Source organism: Drosophila kikkawai, chromosome 3L (assembly GCF_030179895.1).
Source record: "Drosophila kikkawai strain 14028-0561.14 chromosome 3L, DkikHiC1v2, whole genome shotgun sequence".
Lineage (NCBI taxonomy): Eukaryota > Metazoa > Arthropoda > Insecta > Diptera > Drosophilidae > Drosophila > Drosophila kikkawai.
Genome location: NC_091730.1, coordinates 66,144 through 81,575, shown reverse-complemented (window position 1 = coordinate 81,575; position 15,432 = coordinate 66,144). Strand labels below are relative to the sequence as shown.

Genomic DNA, 15,432 nt, shown 5'->3' with positions numbered 1-15,432 from the left:
TACCCAAAAAAAACAGCTAACAAAAAGGCAAAATCCAAGGAGACATTGCTAGAACAGCGAATATCGGTGTTACCAGATGTGCTTTTTTAAATTTAGTCGTTAACAGAATTTTAACAGAAATCTAACGTAGTGTCAAATGTATATTTTACGTAAAAAACAATGTCAAATGTAGCAAATGGGGGTGGAATTTCCAATCGGTAATACAGCTAAAAATCTAGCTATGTTGTAATCGGTTTTTAGTTTTTTTACCTTTACTTATACTTTTTGAAAATTGGAGATCTCCGATAAGGATCGCGTTGAGTATACTGAGGATGCTGTAGCTATTCAGAATTTTGTGGTTGAGCAGCTAAAAGAGAACGGAGAAACTTTCCTAGAAAGGTGAAAGGTTTTTTGGCTGGTTTTCGGTATTAATTCGTATACCAGGTGGTATTTTTAAGATGCAACGACGCGGTCATACTTGCAAAATTAACTGTGCTTTCCCGCTTCTTCTTGCAAAGTTTTGTCGAATTTGTGAAAAACTGAAAAAAAAGGTGAATATATATTTCTTTTAGCACTAAATTGTTGTCCTATCGGGCACTTTATTGCCCAATACTGTGAAAGTCACTGAAACTATCAGTAACTGTTGGTTTTCTGTACATTTCAAAAACACCAAAGATCAAATCGGAGGCGGATCTGATCAAGTCGGAGCCGGCGGAGGCCGCTGCCAAGGAGCTTCTGAATGCTACGGCCACGCCGCCCACCCGTACGAGCTGGGCATCGGCGGCAACGCTTCCGCCACCTCTGCAGCACCAGGGGGCACAGTCGCTACCGCTGTCTGGCTACCCTATAGAGGGGCAACGGCAGCGCCGCCGCCGACGGAAGGCATTCCCTTTGTACATTTCTACACAACGGACCTGCAGCAGCAACTGAAGAAGAGCTACCGCAACCCCTTTCGCAGACGCACCGCCGAGATCAAATCGGAGGCGGACCTGATCAAGTCGGAGCTGGCGGAGGCCGCCGCCAAGGAGCGTGAGAATGCTACGGCCACGCCGCCCGACCGTAACTCGAGTTGCGAAAGTGTGAAGGCCAAGGCGGATAGCTCGGTTCCGCCTCTGATCCTACGCTTCCCCAACTGTCTCGTCCTCAGTTTTTGCCAAGTGCGGCTGCAGCAGCACCTGCACCTGGCCAGCTGCTACGGATTGAGTGCCCAGCGGCGGGGACCGTGTCCGGGTGAGGTCATGATCGTAGGCTCCAGGACGGCCGTCTCATAATTTTCGTTTCTCCCCGACAGGCTGCTCCAACGTATTCTACAGCAGCGATACTCTTAGCCTGCACCTCAGTCTGGATCACCAACTGGAGGACGATGAGATACTGGCGCTGCTTAGCTAGAAACCCAACGAAGTCCACGTTAAGAAGCAGGCGCAGGCCCAGAACCAAGGCCAAGGCCAGCCCAAGAGCCGCATCTTCATCAAGAGCGTGGACTGTCTGCGCGAGCCACAGCAGCAACAGGTGAACGTGAACTCCCTGCCGGATTTTCCGCCCCTGATGCCAGACAGCGGCTGTGCCGGCAACATCCTGGACCTCCTGGAAGGCGTGGCGGTAGGCCCGTCGCCCAATAAACAGGCCGTGCCACCAGCACCGGCGAGTGCACCAGCAGCACCACCGCCACCGAAACCCAGCCCTTGCCTGTCCCTCCACTCGTGCCTTTGGCGGCGGAAGCCACGCCAACGCCTGCGGAAAAGCCCGCCGCATATATGTGGCCAGCAATCTACTGCCCGCTGCCGTAGAGCCACCAATGCCCGGAGGAACCTCCGTCCGCGGGCGTCCCTACGGGGCCAAGCACTCGGGCGGCAGTGCATCCTCAAAAAGGAGGGCACCGCCAGGCTCCGGCCAGGTGCCCGAGGGTGGCAAGTGCCAGGTGGAAGGCTGCATGTTCCGGTTTAAGTCGCCCGCCACCCTGGAGTACCACGAAAGGTGCCACAACGGGCTGCCCAGCTCCAGCCAGCCGATGATCTGCCCGGAGTGCAAGTCGAGCGACTTTAGCAACTGGAACTGCCTGCACACGCACCTGTGGCGCACCCACCAGATCGACATGGAGCTGTACTGCTGCCAGCTGTGCAGCTTCAAGACGCCCATCTACTCGCAGATGGTCAACACGCACGCCAAGATCCACTCGGAGGAGCGCAACTACAAGTGCGAGCAGTGCGGCAAGGGCTTCAAGAACACGAAGCAGCTGAAGAACCACCGCTGGCTGCATCGCACCCAGGGGCTTGGCATGGGCAAACCTGGGCAGGCAGAGCAGGAACAGCAGCAGCAGCGGGGGGGTTCCGCCCCCGGCACAGACGCCCCCGGCACAGACGCCGCCGCTCTGATGCATCGCTGCGAGGATTGCAGCGCGGCCTTCAAGCAGCGGAAGACCCTGCGGGAGCACCTGTGCAAAGAGCGCAACGAGCAGCTCGAGTGTTCCGAGTGCCAGCGGGTGTTTGGCTCGAAGAGCAGCTTACGCCTGCACCTGCGGACGCATCAAGAGCGAAAGCGATTCCGCTGCGACATCTGTGACCATGAGACGAGCGATCACAACGCCTTCCGGCGGCATCTCGGCACGCACAAGGAGCACAAACGCTACTCCTGTCCCCACTGTGACTTCCAGGCCATCCAGAGCACCGCCTTTCGGGTTCGCATTCTGTAAGTTCTCTCCGCAAACTGTTTCTTACCTTTCCCTTCACTCGATGCAGATACACCTCCAGAAGCGCCATCCCGAGCAGGAGCTGTCCTGGATCATCTACAAGTGCGACCAGTGCAGCTTCACGAGCATTAATCAAGGCCTGCTGCAGGTTCACCAGGCCAAGCACGAAGCACCAGCATCAGCACCAGCTGGGGCTCAAGCTCCCGCGGCAAACTCCTCCCAGATCAAGACGGAAAGCCAGGTGGTGCGCGCACATTCCAGTACAGAGGTGGACCTGCAGGCTGCTTCTTAAGCAGGAGAACCAAATTGTACGTATTTTAGGAGGGGTTTCTTTGGGAGACTCATCAAATACACACAAAGTGCTGCATAGTTTTAATCGTAAGAAAGTTTTATACCAAAATCGCAGAGAGAGCGAGAGAAGGAGGGAGTAAGCCTCCTTGGAATTTCTGTAGCTTCAAGTTTTTATAATATCTTATTACAAATATTGTTAAACATCCGAGTCAGTCCGTGGAGTTTTATATATATTTTTTTCTTGCTTTAATGCCACCCTAAATGATCCTGACTCCCTCAATAGGACCTCTCTCTACGACTTTGGCCTACACCAAAGATACATACATATACAAATATTTTCTTCAAACTCTTGTCTGTTTTTTTTTCGGTACATATTTACTGTATATCCTTAAGAATCTGTTACTTTACATATGAATTGTATATATATAAAGGTCAATCGGGCAAACTTTTGTATCAAATTCAATTTCAGTTTCTTTCCCTTAGCCCTGGACTTCCATGAAAGTCGTCTTGTGTTAAAAACATAAAATCTCAAAGCTAATTTATTTAATTAAAGTCTTTAGGTGAGGTTTAAAAAAGTCAGAGATCAGGGATTCATCAGCTGAAATACAAATTCTCAAATAATAATAAAAAAATATAATAAAATCTTCTATTGAAATGTCCCTTTAGGCATTCCTTAAGGGGTTATCCGGGTTTTGAAATTTCAAAAAATGCTTTTTTTCAAACTTTTTTATATAATAGTACAAAGTGTCAGGAATGTTGTCCGAAAATTTCAAGTCGATCGATGCAAAACTGTAGGAATGGGAGAAATTTAAAGCCCAGCGCGTCGTATGAGTCACAACTGGCAATTAAAACTTTAAACGCGTTTTTCTCGAAACCACTTTCTTGAAGTCGGTAGTCAAGATTTCTAGACATGTTTTTCTTGTCTCTGAACGAAGGATTTTTTATATCTTCAATTATAACCGATTTTATAACCCCAAATATGGCCAAAATTGACGTAAAAAGGGTAATTTTTCATGAAAAACGCTCCCAAAAATTCAATTTTTAATTTTTTAAAAAATCCTTCGTTCAGAGACAAGCCAGACACATAAGCTAACAGAAAAATTTTGGTTTTTTGATTTCAAATAAAAATTGACGGAGAAATCCTGCCTACCGCAAGGACATAATTTTTTTTAGGGTTAAGTTCAACCCTCCCTCAACGGCTCATTTGTGAATATTTCTTGTTCAAAATTTTACAGAATTTAGTTCAAACATTATGTATTAATGAGGAATAAATGAAATTTGCAAAAGTGTCATAGGATCTTTTAAAAAAATTCTGGAAAATATGCCTTTTTTTTTGGTTTTAAACCCGGATAACCCCTTAAGTAATAAGTAGACAACTTTTAAATTCAATATTTTTTAAGCCTTTAATGGGAGAAACTTTCTTGTTGCTTCTATACAAAATTTAATTACAGATTTTTTGCTCGGTCTTTGCTTTTTGTTGTTTGTTTTTTTTTCGGTATTTTGTTGTTGTTTTTAGCTATTAGATTCATTAAATATACAATAGGGAGGAAACGGAGTTAGACGAACATTAGCAGAACTCTTAGAGATCTTATAACCGAGTCGAATCGCTGCTCGATTACACATAAATCCTAGGACCTACAGGAGGAAGCATTTGATATGTTGTAAAAATGTCATTAAATATATTTATGTGTATGTTAGAGATACTATATGTTGTAATGAGTTAATCTTATATACGCGAGTGCCTATGTATCGGTAAAATTACAATTTATTTAAATAATTAGTAACAAGAGAGAGAGAGAGAGAGAGAGAGAGAGAGGGGGAGAAGGTTGGCTTCAAGCCGTTCCTCATAGCTGGGTTTCATGTTCTCTGTTCCTTGGCACTCTATGCAAGTCTTAGTTTATATTTCAATTTACTTTAGCCTTACTAATTACACGTTACTTGTTAGTTAGTTTGTGTTTAATTAATTGCGTTTTGAGTATTCTTGCGTATAATTTCATTGGGTGTCTCAGTGTGCGGTCCTAGCAAACCTATTCGCTCTATCCCGGATTCCCTTTCCTGGCGCTGAAGAACATCCTGGCCACCTTGCCGAGCGCCCCCACAAAGTCCCGTCTATCGCCGCCCGGCGCCTGGCTCTGCCTGCCATCTTGGTACTACTGCTGCTGCTGGAAATGATGCTGCTCCTGATAGGAGTGGGCCTGGCCCTGATCGTCTAGCACCTAGGAGGGCGTGGAGTACCAACCGCTGGTCGGGCTGCCCTTGTGGTAGAGATGGAAGCTCGAGTCCGGCGCAAAGAACTGCGGCTGGACCAGATTGCTGTAGGTCACTCCGCCCTCGGTGGTGGTGGTCGACGGGTGCATGGCAGCCGTGTAGGCCTGCGGCTTCAGAGGCAACGTCTCCGGATGTCGTCGCATACTGGCCCCGGAGCGGATCGGGGGCATAGTCGCAGCCACCGCCATTCGAGGTGAGCACGGGCGCCGCCTTGCCAGGCTGATTGGAGTCTCGCGGGGACACTGAGCTGGGCGGGGTCATGGCGTTGTTGTAGTCGATGGAGCTGTGATAGCCCCCGTAGGTGGACACCAGATTGGTAAAGGCATCGGCAGAAGTCTTTTGGCCGCTGCCGGGATGTCCGCCAGCCGAGGCGGCCGAGTGCAGTTGCAGGTATTGGTTCTCGTACGAGGACTCACTGCCCGGCGGCAGAAGTCTTTTGGCCGCTGCCGGGATGTCCGCCAGCCGAGGCGGCCGAGTGCAGTTGCAGGTATTGGTTCTCGTACGAGGACTCACTGCCCGGCGGCGTGGGCAAGGGTCCCGTCTGCGTCCCGTAGAACACGCCCGGGCCGACGCCTGTCGGCGTCTGGCGAGCCGTGGCCCGGATCACGCTCTCCCGGTTTGCGTACAGCTGCCGGAGGAGGGCCGTGGCTGGCATGGGTGCCGGCGGCTGCTGGTAGGGCGTGCCTATCCATTGGATCGTGCTGCTCTTCTCGTTGGGATCCAGCTGTTGCTGCTGCTGCTGTTTGAGCAGGGAGTCCGCACTGAAGTCGGTGCTGGGCGGCGGGGCCACGGACACCGCCACCGGCGAGGGCAGGTGCTTGGACATTGCGTGCTCAGGGTCCTTGACTGCCGAGTCCGCCGCCAAAGAGGCGGGTTGCTGCTCGTCCACGAGCGAAGGCAGGCGGCTGCGGGGCTGCTGCTGGTCGCGCTGCTCCATGGCCGGCAGCTTGGGCAGTGGCTGCTCCGGCATCGCCTGCTCCTGACGTTCCTGATCTTCCGCCTGCTGGGCCGCCTTCGTCTTGCGCTTCCTCTTGGTGGTCGCTCCACCGCTGCCGGCATTGGAGCTGCACTTGTTCGGATGAACCTGGATACTGAGCTCCCGACGTTGGCAAAACTTCGCGTCCTCACTCTTCTGATACGATCAAGGCATAGACTAGCTGATTTTTCGAAAATGCGCGCTGAAAAAACCGCCGCTCGGAGAGGCTGCCAACTTGCCGGCAGAACTGCTTCGTGTCCAGCCGTAAACTGCTTTGTTCAAACATGGTACTGCTTTGCCGGCCGAGTTAGCGTTGCCACTTTTTTTTTAGCAGAGTTGCCAGACAACTTATAACGTAACGAATATTTTGTAACGTGTTTCATCGATAGCACTATCGATAATTATAAGAACAATCATCGATTCGAACGATCGCTGCACGGTCACACTTATTTTTGTTTGCTAAAATTGTGTGCTAAAATTGTACGGAATTTGTTGTAAACCATAATTCATTAAATTAATTAATCGGACCGGCAACAGCGAGACGGCGAAATGTCCAACGCACAGCGCTCGTTTGTGCAAAAGGTCTCCAAGTAAGTTGGCACCAACCGGTGATTTACATTCTTCGGCAAAGCTCCAACGTATTCTACAGCAGCGCGATACTCTTAGCCTGCACCTCAGTCTGGATCACCAACTGGAGGACGATGAGATACTGGCGCTGCTTAGCTAGAAACCCAACGAAGTCCACGTTAAGAAGCAGGCGCAGGCCCAGAACCAAGGCCAAGGCCAGCCCAAGAGCCGCATCTTCATCAAGAGCGTGGACTGTCTGCGCGAGCCACAGCAGCAACAGGTGAACGTGAACTCCCTGCCGGATTTTCCGCCCCTGATGCCAGACAGCGGCTGTGCCTGCAACATCCTGAACCTCCTGGAAGGCGTGGCGGTAGGCGCTTCGCCCAACAAACAGGCCATGCCACCAGCACCGGCGAGTGCACCAGCAGCAGCACCGCCACCGAAACCCAGCCCTTGCCTGTCCCTCCACTCGTGCCTTTGGCGGCGGAAGCCACGCCAACGCCTGCGGAAAAGCCCGCCGCATATATGTGGCCAGCAATCTACTGCCCGCTGCCGTAGAGCCACCAATGCCCGGAGGAACCTCCGTCCGCGGGCGTCCCTACGGGGCCAAGCACTCGGGCGGCAGTGCATCCTCAAAAAGGAGGGCACCGCCAGGCTCCGGCCAGGTGCCCGAGGGTGGCAAGTGCCAGGTGGAAGGCTGCATGTTCCGGTTTAAGTCGCCCGCCACCCTGGAGTACCACGAAAGGTGCCACAACGGGCTGCCCAGCTCCAGCCAGCCGATGATCTGCCCGGAGTGCAAGTCGAGCGACTTTAGCAACTGGAACTGCCTGCACACGCACCTGTGGCGCACCCACCAGATCGACATGGAGCTGTACTGCTGCCAGCTGTGCAGCTTCAAGACGCCCATCTACTCGCAGATGGTCAACACGCACGCCAAGATCCACTCGGAGGAGCGCAACTACAAGTGCGAGCAGTGCGGCAAGGGCTTCAAGAACACGAAGCAGCTGAAGAACCACCGCTGGCTGCATCGCACCCAGGGGCTTGGCATGGGCAAACCTGGGCAGGCAGAGCAGGAACAGCAGCAGCAGCGGGGGGGTTCCGCCCCCGGCACAGACGCCGCCGTTCTGATGCATCGCTGCGAGGATTGCAGCGCGGCCTTCAAGCAGCGGAAGACCCTGCGGGAGCACCTGTGCAAGGAGCGCAACGAGCAGCTCGAGTGTTCCGAGTGCCAGCGGGTGTTTGGCTCGAAGAGCAGCTTACGCCTGCACCTGCGGACGCATCAAGAGCGAAAGCGATTCCGCTGCGACATCTGTGACCATGAGACGAGCGATCACAACGCCTTCCGGCGGCATCTCGGCACGCACAAGGAGCACAAACGCTACTCCTGTCCCCACTGTGACTTCCAGGCCATCCAGAGCACCGCCTTTCGGGTTCGCATTCTGTAAGTTCTCTCCGCAAACTGTTTCTTACCTTTCCCTTCACTCGATGCAGATACACCTCCAGAAGCGCCATCCCGAGCAGGAGCTGTCCTCGATCATCTACAAGTGCGACCAGTGCAGCTTCACGAGCATTAATTAAGGCCTGCTGCAGGTTCACCAGGCCAAGCACGAAGCACCAGCATCAGCACCAGCTGGGGCTCAAGCTCCCGCGGCAAACTCCTCCCAGATCAAGACGGAAAGCCAGGTGGTGCGCGCACATTCCAGTACAAAGGTGGACCTGCAGGCTGCTTCTTAAGCAGGAGAACCAAATTGTACGTATTTTAGGAGGGGTTTCTTTGGGAGACTCATCAAATACACACAAAGTGCCGCATAGTTTTAATCGTAAGAAAGTTTTATACCAAAATCGCAGAGAGAGCGAGAGAAGGAGGGAGGAAGCCTCCGTGGAATTTTCGTAGCTTCAAGTTTTTATAATATCTTATTACAAATATTGTTAAACATCCGAGTCAGTCCGTGGAGTTTTATATATGTTTTTTTCTTGCTTTAATGCCACCCTAAATGATCCTGACTCCCTCAATAGGACCTCTCTCTACGACTTTGGCCTACATATACAAATATTTTCTTCAAACTTTTGTCTGTTTTGTTTCTGTATATATTTACTATATATCCTTAAGAATCTGTTTCTGTACATATGAATTGTATATATACATATAAAGGTCAATCGGGGAAAACTTTTGTATTAAATTCGATTTCCGTTTCTTTCCCTTAGCACTGGACTTCCATGAAAGTCGTCTTGAGACGCGAATGTAAAGAAAAAATAAATTAAAAACATAAAATCTCAAAACTAATTTATTTAATTAAAGTCTTTAGGTGAGGTTTAAACAAGGCAGATTTCAGGGATTCATCAGCTGAAATACAAATTCTCAAATAATAATAAAAACAAGAAAGGAAGCTAACTTCGGCACGCCGAAGTTTGTATACCCTTGCAGATTGGTTTTGATATTTATATTATAAATTTAAATGCTTAAAACACAGACAAAACAGAGTTTCATTACATTTTACCTATACTTATTATGTTTACAGTTTGACAGTTACAGTTGTACATTCCCAGCCTTACATTTTCTCTACATCTACCGATCGCTCCTATGGCAGCTATATGATATAGTTGTCCGATTTTTATGAAATTTATACCATAATTTTACAATAATAAAAAAAGCTTATATCTCAGAGTAGATGAAAATACGTTGAAAAACAACAAAGTTATCATTTTTTTCCTTTAATTTCCTGATCGGTCCTATGGCAGCTATAAGATATAGTCGTCCGATTTTCATAAAATTTTTACCAAAAATCTGGAATAATATAAAATGGCTATATCTCAAAAATGATGCAAAAATATTAAAAAACACCGAAGTTATAATTTTTTTTCTAAAAATTTATCGAACCTTTGTATGGCAGCTATATGATATAGTCGTCCGATCCGGCCCGTTCCGACATATATAGCAGTGAGAGTATATAGAAGACTATATGCAAAGTTTCATTCAGATAGCTTTAAAACTGAGGGACTAGTTTGCGTAGAAACGGACAGGTGGACAGACGGACAGACGGACAGACGGACAGACGGACAGACGGACATGGCTATATCGACTCGGCTGTTGATGCTGATCAAGAATATATATACTTTATAGGGTCGGAAACGTCTCCTTCACTGCGTTGCAAACTTCTGACTGAAATTATAATACCCTGCAAGGGTATAAATATAATGAAATCTTCTATTGAAATGCCCCTTTAGGTATTCCTTAAGTAATAAGTAGACAACTTTTAAATTCAATATTTTTTTAAGCCTTTAATGGGAGAAACTTTCTTGTTGCTTCTATACAAAATTTAATTATAGATTTTTTGCTCGGTCCTTGCTTTTTGTTGTTTGTTTTTTTTCGGTATATTGTTGTTGTTTTTAGATATTAGATTCATTAAATATACAATAGGGAGGAAACGGAGTTAGACGAACATTAGCAGAACTCTTAGAGATCTTATAACCGAGTCGAATCGCTGCTCGATTACACATAAATCCTAGGACCTACAGGAGGAAGCATATGTTGTAAAAATGTCTTTAAATATATTTATGTGTATGTTAGGGATACTATATGTTGTAATGAGTTAATCTTATATACGCGCGTGCCTATGTATCGGTAAAATTACAATTTATTTAAATAATTAATAAAAAGAGAGAGAGGGGGAGAGGGTTGGCTTCAAGCCGTTCCTCATAGCTGGGTTTCATGTTCTCTGTTCCTTGGCACTCTATGCAAGTCTTAGTTTATATTTCAATTTACTTTAGCCTTACTCATTACACGTTACTTGTTAGTTAGTTTGTGTTTAATTAATTGCGTTTTGAGTATTCTTGCTTATAATTTCATTGGGTGTCTCAGTGTGCGCTACGTGTTTTTTCTTAATTTACAGACTTAAGAATTATTTAACAACATTTAATGTTTCATTTAACGCTCTATGGATTGCTAGTGGGGGAGTGCCTCGTCCTGAGGAGCAACCAGTCCTAGCAAACCTATTCGCTCTATCCCGGATTCCCTTTCCTGGCGCTGAAGAACATCCTGGCCACCTTGCCCAGCGCCCCCACAAAGTCCCATCTATCGCCGCCCGGCGCCTGGCTCTGCCTGCCATCTTGGTACTGCTGCTGCTGGAAATGATGCTGCTCCTGATAGGAGTGGGCCTGGCCCTGATCGTCTAGCACCTAGGAGGGCGTGGAGTACCAACCGCTGGTCGGGCTGCCCTTGTGGTAGAGATGGAAGCTCGAGTGCGGCGCAAAGTACTGCGGCTGGTCCAGATTCCTGTAGGTGACTCCGCCCTTGGTAGTGGTGGTCGACGGGTGCATGGCAGCCGTGTAGGCCGCGGCTTCAGAGCCAATGTCGCTGGCAACACTCCTCCGTCTCCGGATTTATCACACTTTTCCAGCCAGTTCGGTTTAAGCCGTACTTCTATTTTACTTTTGCTCGCTTGCTCAGCTTCTTTAATATTTTTACATGCACTTTTAGCGACGCCAACACGGACGGACACAGACACACACACAGGCAGCGGTAGCGAGGCAGAAATACCAGAAACCGACAAGTTGATTTGCGGCTGCTTCCTTTTTGCACATTCTCTCTCTATCGCCGTTTCTTAATTTTATTCTCGACCTGCCGCTTTTTGCACTTTTTTAGCGGCTGCTGTAACTCGCACAAAAACATAAAACTACTTTTAAACACGCTGCAAGCCAGGAAATCTGTTAAAAATACATTTTAGAATTAGCCACAGCGCAGCCGAGCGGTTTTATCACGTTCATTTCGAATTAACTTTGTTATTTAGTTTGTTTTTTATCTCGAAAAAAAACTGCTCAAGCGGCGACGCGACCGCCGCCAACCGAATTCTGTTTTCTTTTGTTGTTTCCTTTATCATCTGTTTCCTTTCGAACCAGTGATGTCGCAGCTAGATTACCCAAAAAAAACAGCTAACAAAAAGGCAAAATCCAAGGAGACATTGCTAGAACAGCGAATATCGGTGTTACCAGATGTGCTTTTTTAAATTTAGTCGTTAACAGAATTTTAACAGAAATCTAACGTAGTGTCAAATGTATATTTTACGTAAAAAACAATGTCAAATGTAGCAAATGGGGGTGGAATTTCCAATCGGTAATACAGCTAAAAATCTAGCTATGTTGTAATCGGTTTTTAGTTTTTTTACCTTTACTTATACTTTTTGAAAATTGGAGATCTCCGATAAGGATCGCGTTGAGTAAACTGAGGATGCTGTAGCTATTCAGAATTTTGTGGTTGAGCAGCTAAAAAGAACGGAGAAACTTTCCTAGAAAGGTGAAAGGTTTTTTGGCTGGTTTTCGGTATTAATTCGTATACCAGGTGGTATTTTTAAGACGCAACGACGCGGTCATACTTGCAAAATTAACCGTGCTTTCCCGCTTATTCTTGCAAAGTTTTGTCGAATTTGTGAAAAACTGAAAAAAAGGTGAATATAATTGTTGTCCTATCGGGCACTTTATTGCCTAATACTGTGAAAATCACTGAAACTATCAGTAACTGTTGGTTTTCTGTACATTTCCAAAACTTCCAAAGGCGCTCGTCATGCCGCGTAAAGGCCAAAAAAACGTGAAAAGTCCTGCGGTAGTGCCTTCACGTAAACCGTCTCGGACTCCCGGTCGCGAGTTGTCCCAGGAAAAACCACCATACGCTGTGGATACGCGAAAAGTAAGGGCTACTAGCGAAGCTAAGCGATCGCCCATTGAGACATCCAAGATGACGGATAACTGTAAAGATCTCAAGGTTAGCGACGTTGCACACTCTGAACTTCCAGTGGCGTTTTCCAGTAAGAGTACTTTGAGCCAACTGGAAGTGTTCCAGACTCGGCAAGCTAGTCGATCTCCAGATGTGTCCAGCAAGAAAGAAAATGCTGATATCAACGCCACCTCCATCGAGTCTTCCGCCAGGGCTCCAAAACGAAGCGGAACTCCGGTGCCAAAATCTTTTTTCGAGGATAACGAGAAGAAGATGAGGATGACGCCTACGCAACTGGGGCTTGACAGTCCCAAGCCAACGCAATTGGAAGGGGAATCTTATCACAAATCCGACCCCAAGCCAAATCAAAACCAGGAAAATAATAATAAGGAAAACGAAAACCCTGGCATACTACGCCTCACAAACGAATCGAACGAAGAAGATGGCCCTATAGCAGAAATTGAAACCTGTCAGTCAATGTGGATTACCGGAAAGGGTTTGCTCAACCAGTTTCAGAAGTTCTACGACGACTACAGGGCTTGCAATATAAAAACTGACAAGCGTTTACTCAATTTGCAAAACAGTAATGACGAAAAACACTATGAAAATATTGCGCTGAGGAGTCGGTAAGACAAACCTTTCCTGTCACATTATCGATCATATACGCTTTATTCTGTACATTCCAGGCTTAATGAAATGGCAAACAATAACAAGAGTCTGAAGAGTCGGTAAGACAAACCTTTCCTGTCACATTATCGATCATATACGCTTTATTCTGTACATTCCAGGCTTAATGAGATGGCAAACAATAACAAGAGTCTGAAGAACAGGCTGGCCATGCATATGCAGAAAGGCATGCAGTGGAACGAGAAATATATAAACACTCTAAAGCAGCGTACAGCTATAGAAAATAACTACAAGAACCAAATTCATGTGACCAAGTCTATTGTTGACCAGCAAAAGGCACAGCTCGACCAAAACCAATCGGAGATTCATCGTCTTAAAGCTGAGGTAATCAGTATACCCGAATTTTGAAATTGAAATATTCTCCTATATGTATTCTGGCATGTGATTTCAGGCAAGTGATTTGAGCGACCTCCAACAGAAGTTGAAGCAAACTGAAGCGACTGCTGCAAACCTCTTATATGAAAATAATAAGCAAGCGGCAGAATTGGAAGAGCAAAAGCTCAAAATGCGAAATACAGTTGCTGAACTTGGTGATTTTAAGGTATGTTTCTAATATCCAGTTTTTAGATGGAACCCATAACTAAAATCCATCCTATTTATTTGTTGTGTTTAAACCAGATAACTCTGTGCGTTTGCAATTTTATCCTCTGTGTTGCACCCGTTATACGTTTTACTTGCTGTATTTATACTCTCAACCCGTATTTCTATTCGTCAACAGAATAAATATTATCAGCTCCAGTCCGAATTGATAGACAAGACACTGGAGTGCGATGGGCTCAACCAGCAAGCGTTGGACTTCGAAAGGCTGTCGTTGTTAAACAACGAAATGGCAGATCGCATTGAAGAGCTGGAGGCCACTCAAACCTCGCTGGTTGAGGTTAACGATGAGAATCTCGAAAATTCAAAGTTCCAGCAGACCTCCCTGCACAGCAGAGAGCTCCAAAAGTGCGAGGCTCAAATCATGGAGTTGCAGGAAACAATCAAAAGCTTGCAGAACAAGCTGAAGGATCAAGGTCAAGCCTTGCAGGCTGAGCAGGAAAAGCTACTTAAGGCCACCCATCAAAGTCTGGGGCTAAAAACCGAATTAGATGGCGAAAAAGAGCGCCATCAGGCCGAAATAGCTGCCCTCAAAACTGCACTTAAACATAGGGACAGAGCATCGAGTGCTGAGCAAGCGAAAATGCAAAGTCTTGTGGCTGAAATTGATGAGCTTAGAAAGCTTAATTCCAGCCTCAAGGATGGGAAGAAGCAGATGGGCTATCAGTTGGCAGCTACTAAGGAAAAGTTCGAAGAGGAAATAAAGAAGCAAATGGATACGGTAATGGTAATACCACCTATTTTTACATTATATTATATAATTCTACATATATTTATATTTCATATTCTTATTTGCAGAATAAGATGTTCGCCCTGCAAGAGGACCTTAAAGAAAAGGAAACCAAGCTGATTGCTCTCGAGCGCGAGAAGGATGTAAGTTGGAAATATATTGGCTTTTTAGCTACAAATAATAACAATATTTTAAACAGGCCATCATAAAGCAGCTGAAGACCCAAATGAACAAAATTTGCAGTACCACGCAGCCAATAGTTGCCTCAACTATAGCCAAGTCGCCGCAGCCCACGAAGTACTCAAAGAGGCTGCTAAGAATGCCCACTGTCAATAAGCCTTTGAGCCCCTCCAAGAAGCGAAATGCCAAAATACACATATATTCGTCGGATGATGAAAGCGAGGATGATGTACCGATAAAAATGCTATTTACCAAACGTAAAAATTTGGCTGTGGTGCAGCCCCAAATCGATGTGTTCGACGCTTTAAAGAAGGGTCACTAAATAACTAGGAAGAAGTAGCTACAGATTACCATGAATATTGAGATCAGTGAGTTATGAAACCCTTTTTTAAGTTTCATCCATGTACTTCGTTAAGGAATAAAATTCTTTAAGGAATAAAAATAAATTCGAATAAATTTCTCAAATACTTTTGTTTAAAAGTTAAATAGTATATTTTTCCAATATTGAAAATTTCGAGAAATGTGTCAAAGTATACAAAATCAATATAGATTATCAAAAGCTTTTCATTGAATTTCAACAAACAATATTTGATTTTATTTGTTTTATATTTGTACACTGAATCAAAATATGAAAAGTGAACAGGGGCTTACGTTCCCGCTTCCAATCCGAGTGTCAGTCCGACCCTTGCCGCACCTTTCTGATTTCCCCCCAAGTGGGGGCGTTTCCCGGGGCAAAAATTCGAAAAAAAGTAAAATAAGAATAA

At 46.4% G+C, this 15,432-nt stretch overlaps 1 protein-coding gene and 1 pseudogene across 3 annotated transcripts; both read left to right on the top strand.

Moving 5' to 3' along the window:
- Nucleotides 1-557: 557 nt before the first annotated feature.
- LOC121501838 (zinc finger protein 721-like) lies at nucleotides 558-9,154 on the top strand (annotated as a pseudogene).
- A 2,388-nt stretch (nucleotides 9,155-11,542) lies between these two features.
- LOC121503156 (putative leucine-rich repeat-containing protein DDB_G0290503) lies at nucleotides 11,543-15,112 on the top strand. Of its 3 annotated transcripts, none has more exons than XM_070285733.1 (8): nucleotides 11,543-12,208; nucleotides 12,316-13,100; nucleotides 13,161-13,202; nucleotides 13,263-13,485; nucleotides 13,553-13,702; nucleotides 13,880-14,479; nucleotides 14,557-14,631; nucleotides 14,688-15,112. In XM_070285733.1, the coding sequence occupies exons 2-8, from the start codon at nucleotides 12,325-12,327 to the stop codon at nucleotides 14,988-14,990; spliced, it is 2,169 nt and encodes a 722-aa protein (XP_070141834.1). In that variant the 5' UTR covers nucleotides 11,543-12,208; nucleotides 12,316-12,324; the 3' UTR covers nucleotides 14,991-15,112. The 3 variants fall into 3 exon arrangements, with proteins under 3 accessions (XP_070141834.1, XP_070141833.1, XP_041633266.2); XM_070285732.1 differs by having other exon boundaries at nucleotides 13,880-14,485; nucleotides 14,688-15,111; XM_041777332.2 differs by lacking the exon at nucleotides 11,543-12,208 and having other exon boundaries at nucleotides 12,275-13,100; nucleotides 13,880-14,485; nucleotides 14,688-15,111.
- Nucleotides 15,113-15,432: the final 320 nt, after the last annotated feature.

Coding starts and splice junctions, on each gene's coding strand:
- LOC121503156 (XM_070285732.1), top strand. CDS start 12,325: ATGCCGCGTAAAGGCCAAAAAAACGTGAAAAGTCCTGCGGTAGTGCCT. Junction 13,203..13,262: donor AACAAGAGTCTGAAGAGTCG/GTAAGACAAACC, acceptor TGTACATTCCAG/GCTTAATGAGATGGCAAACA. Junction 14,486..14,556: donor AGCAAATGGATACGGTAATG/GTAATACCACCT, acceptor TCTTATTTGCAG/AATAAGATGTTCGCCCTGCA.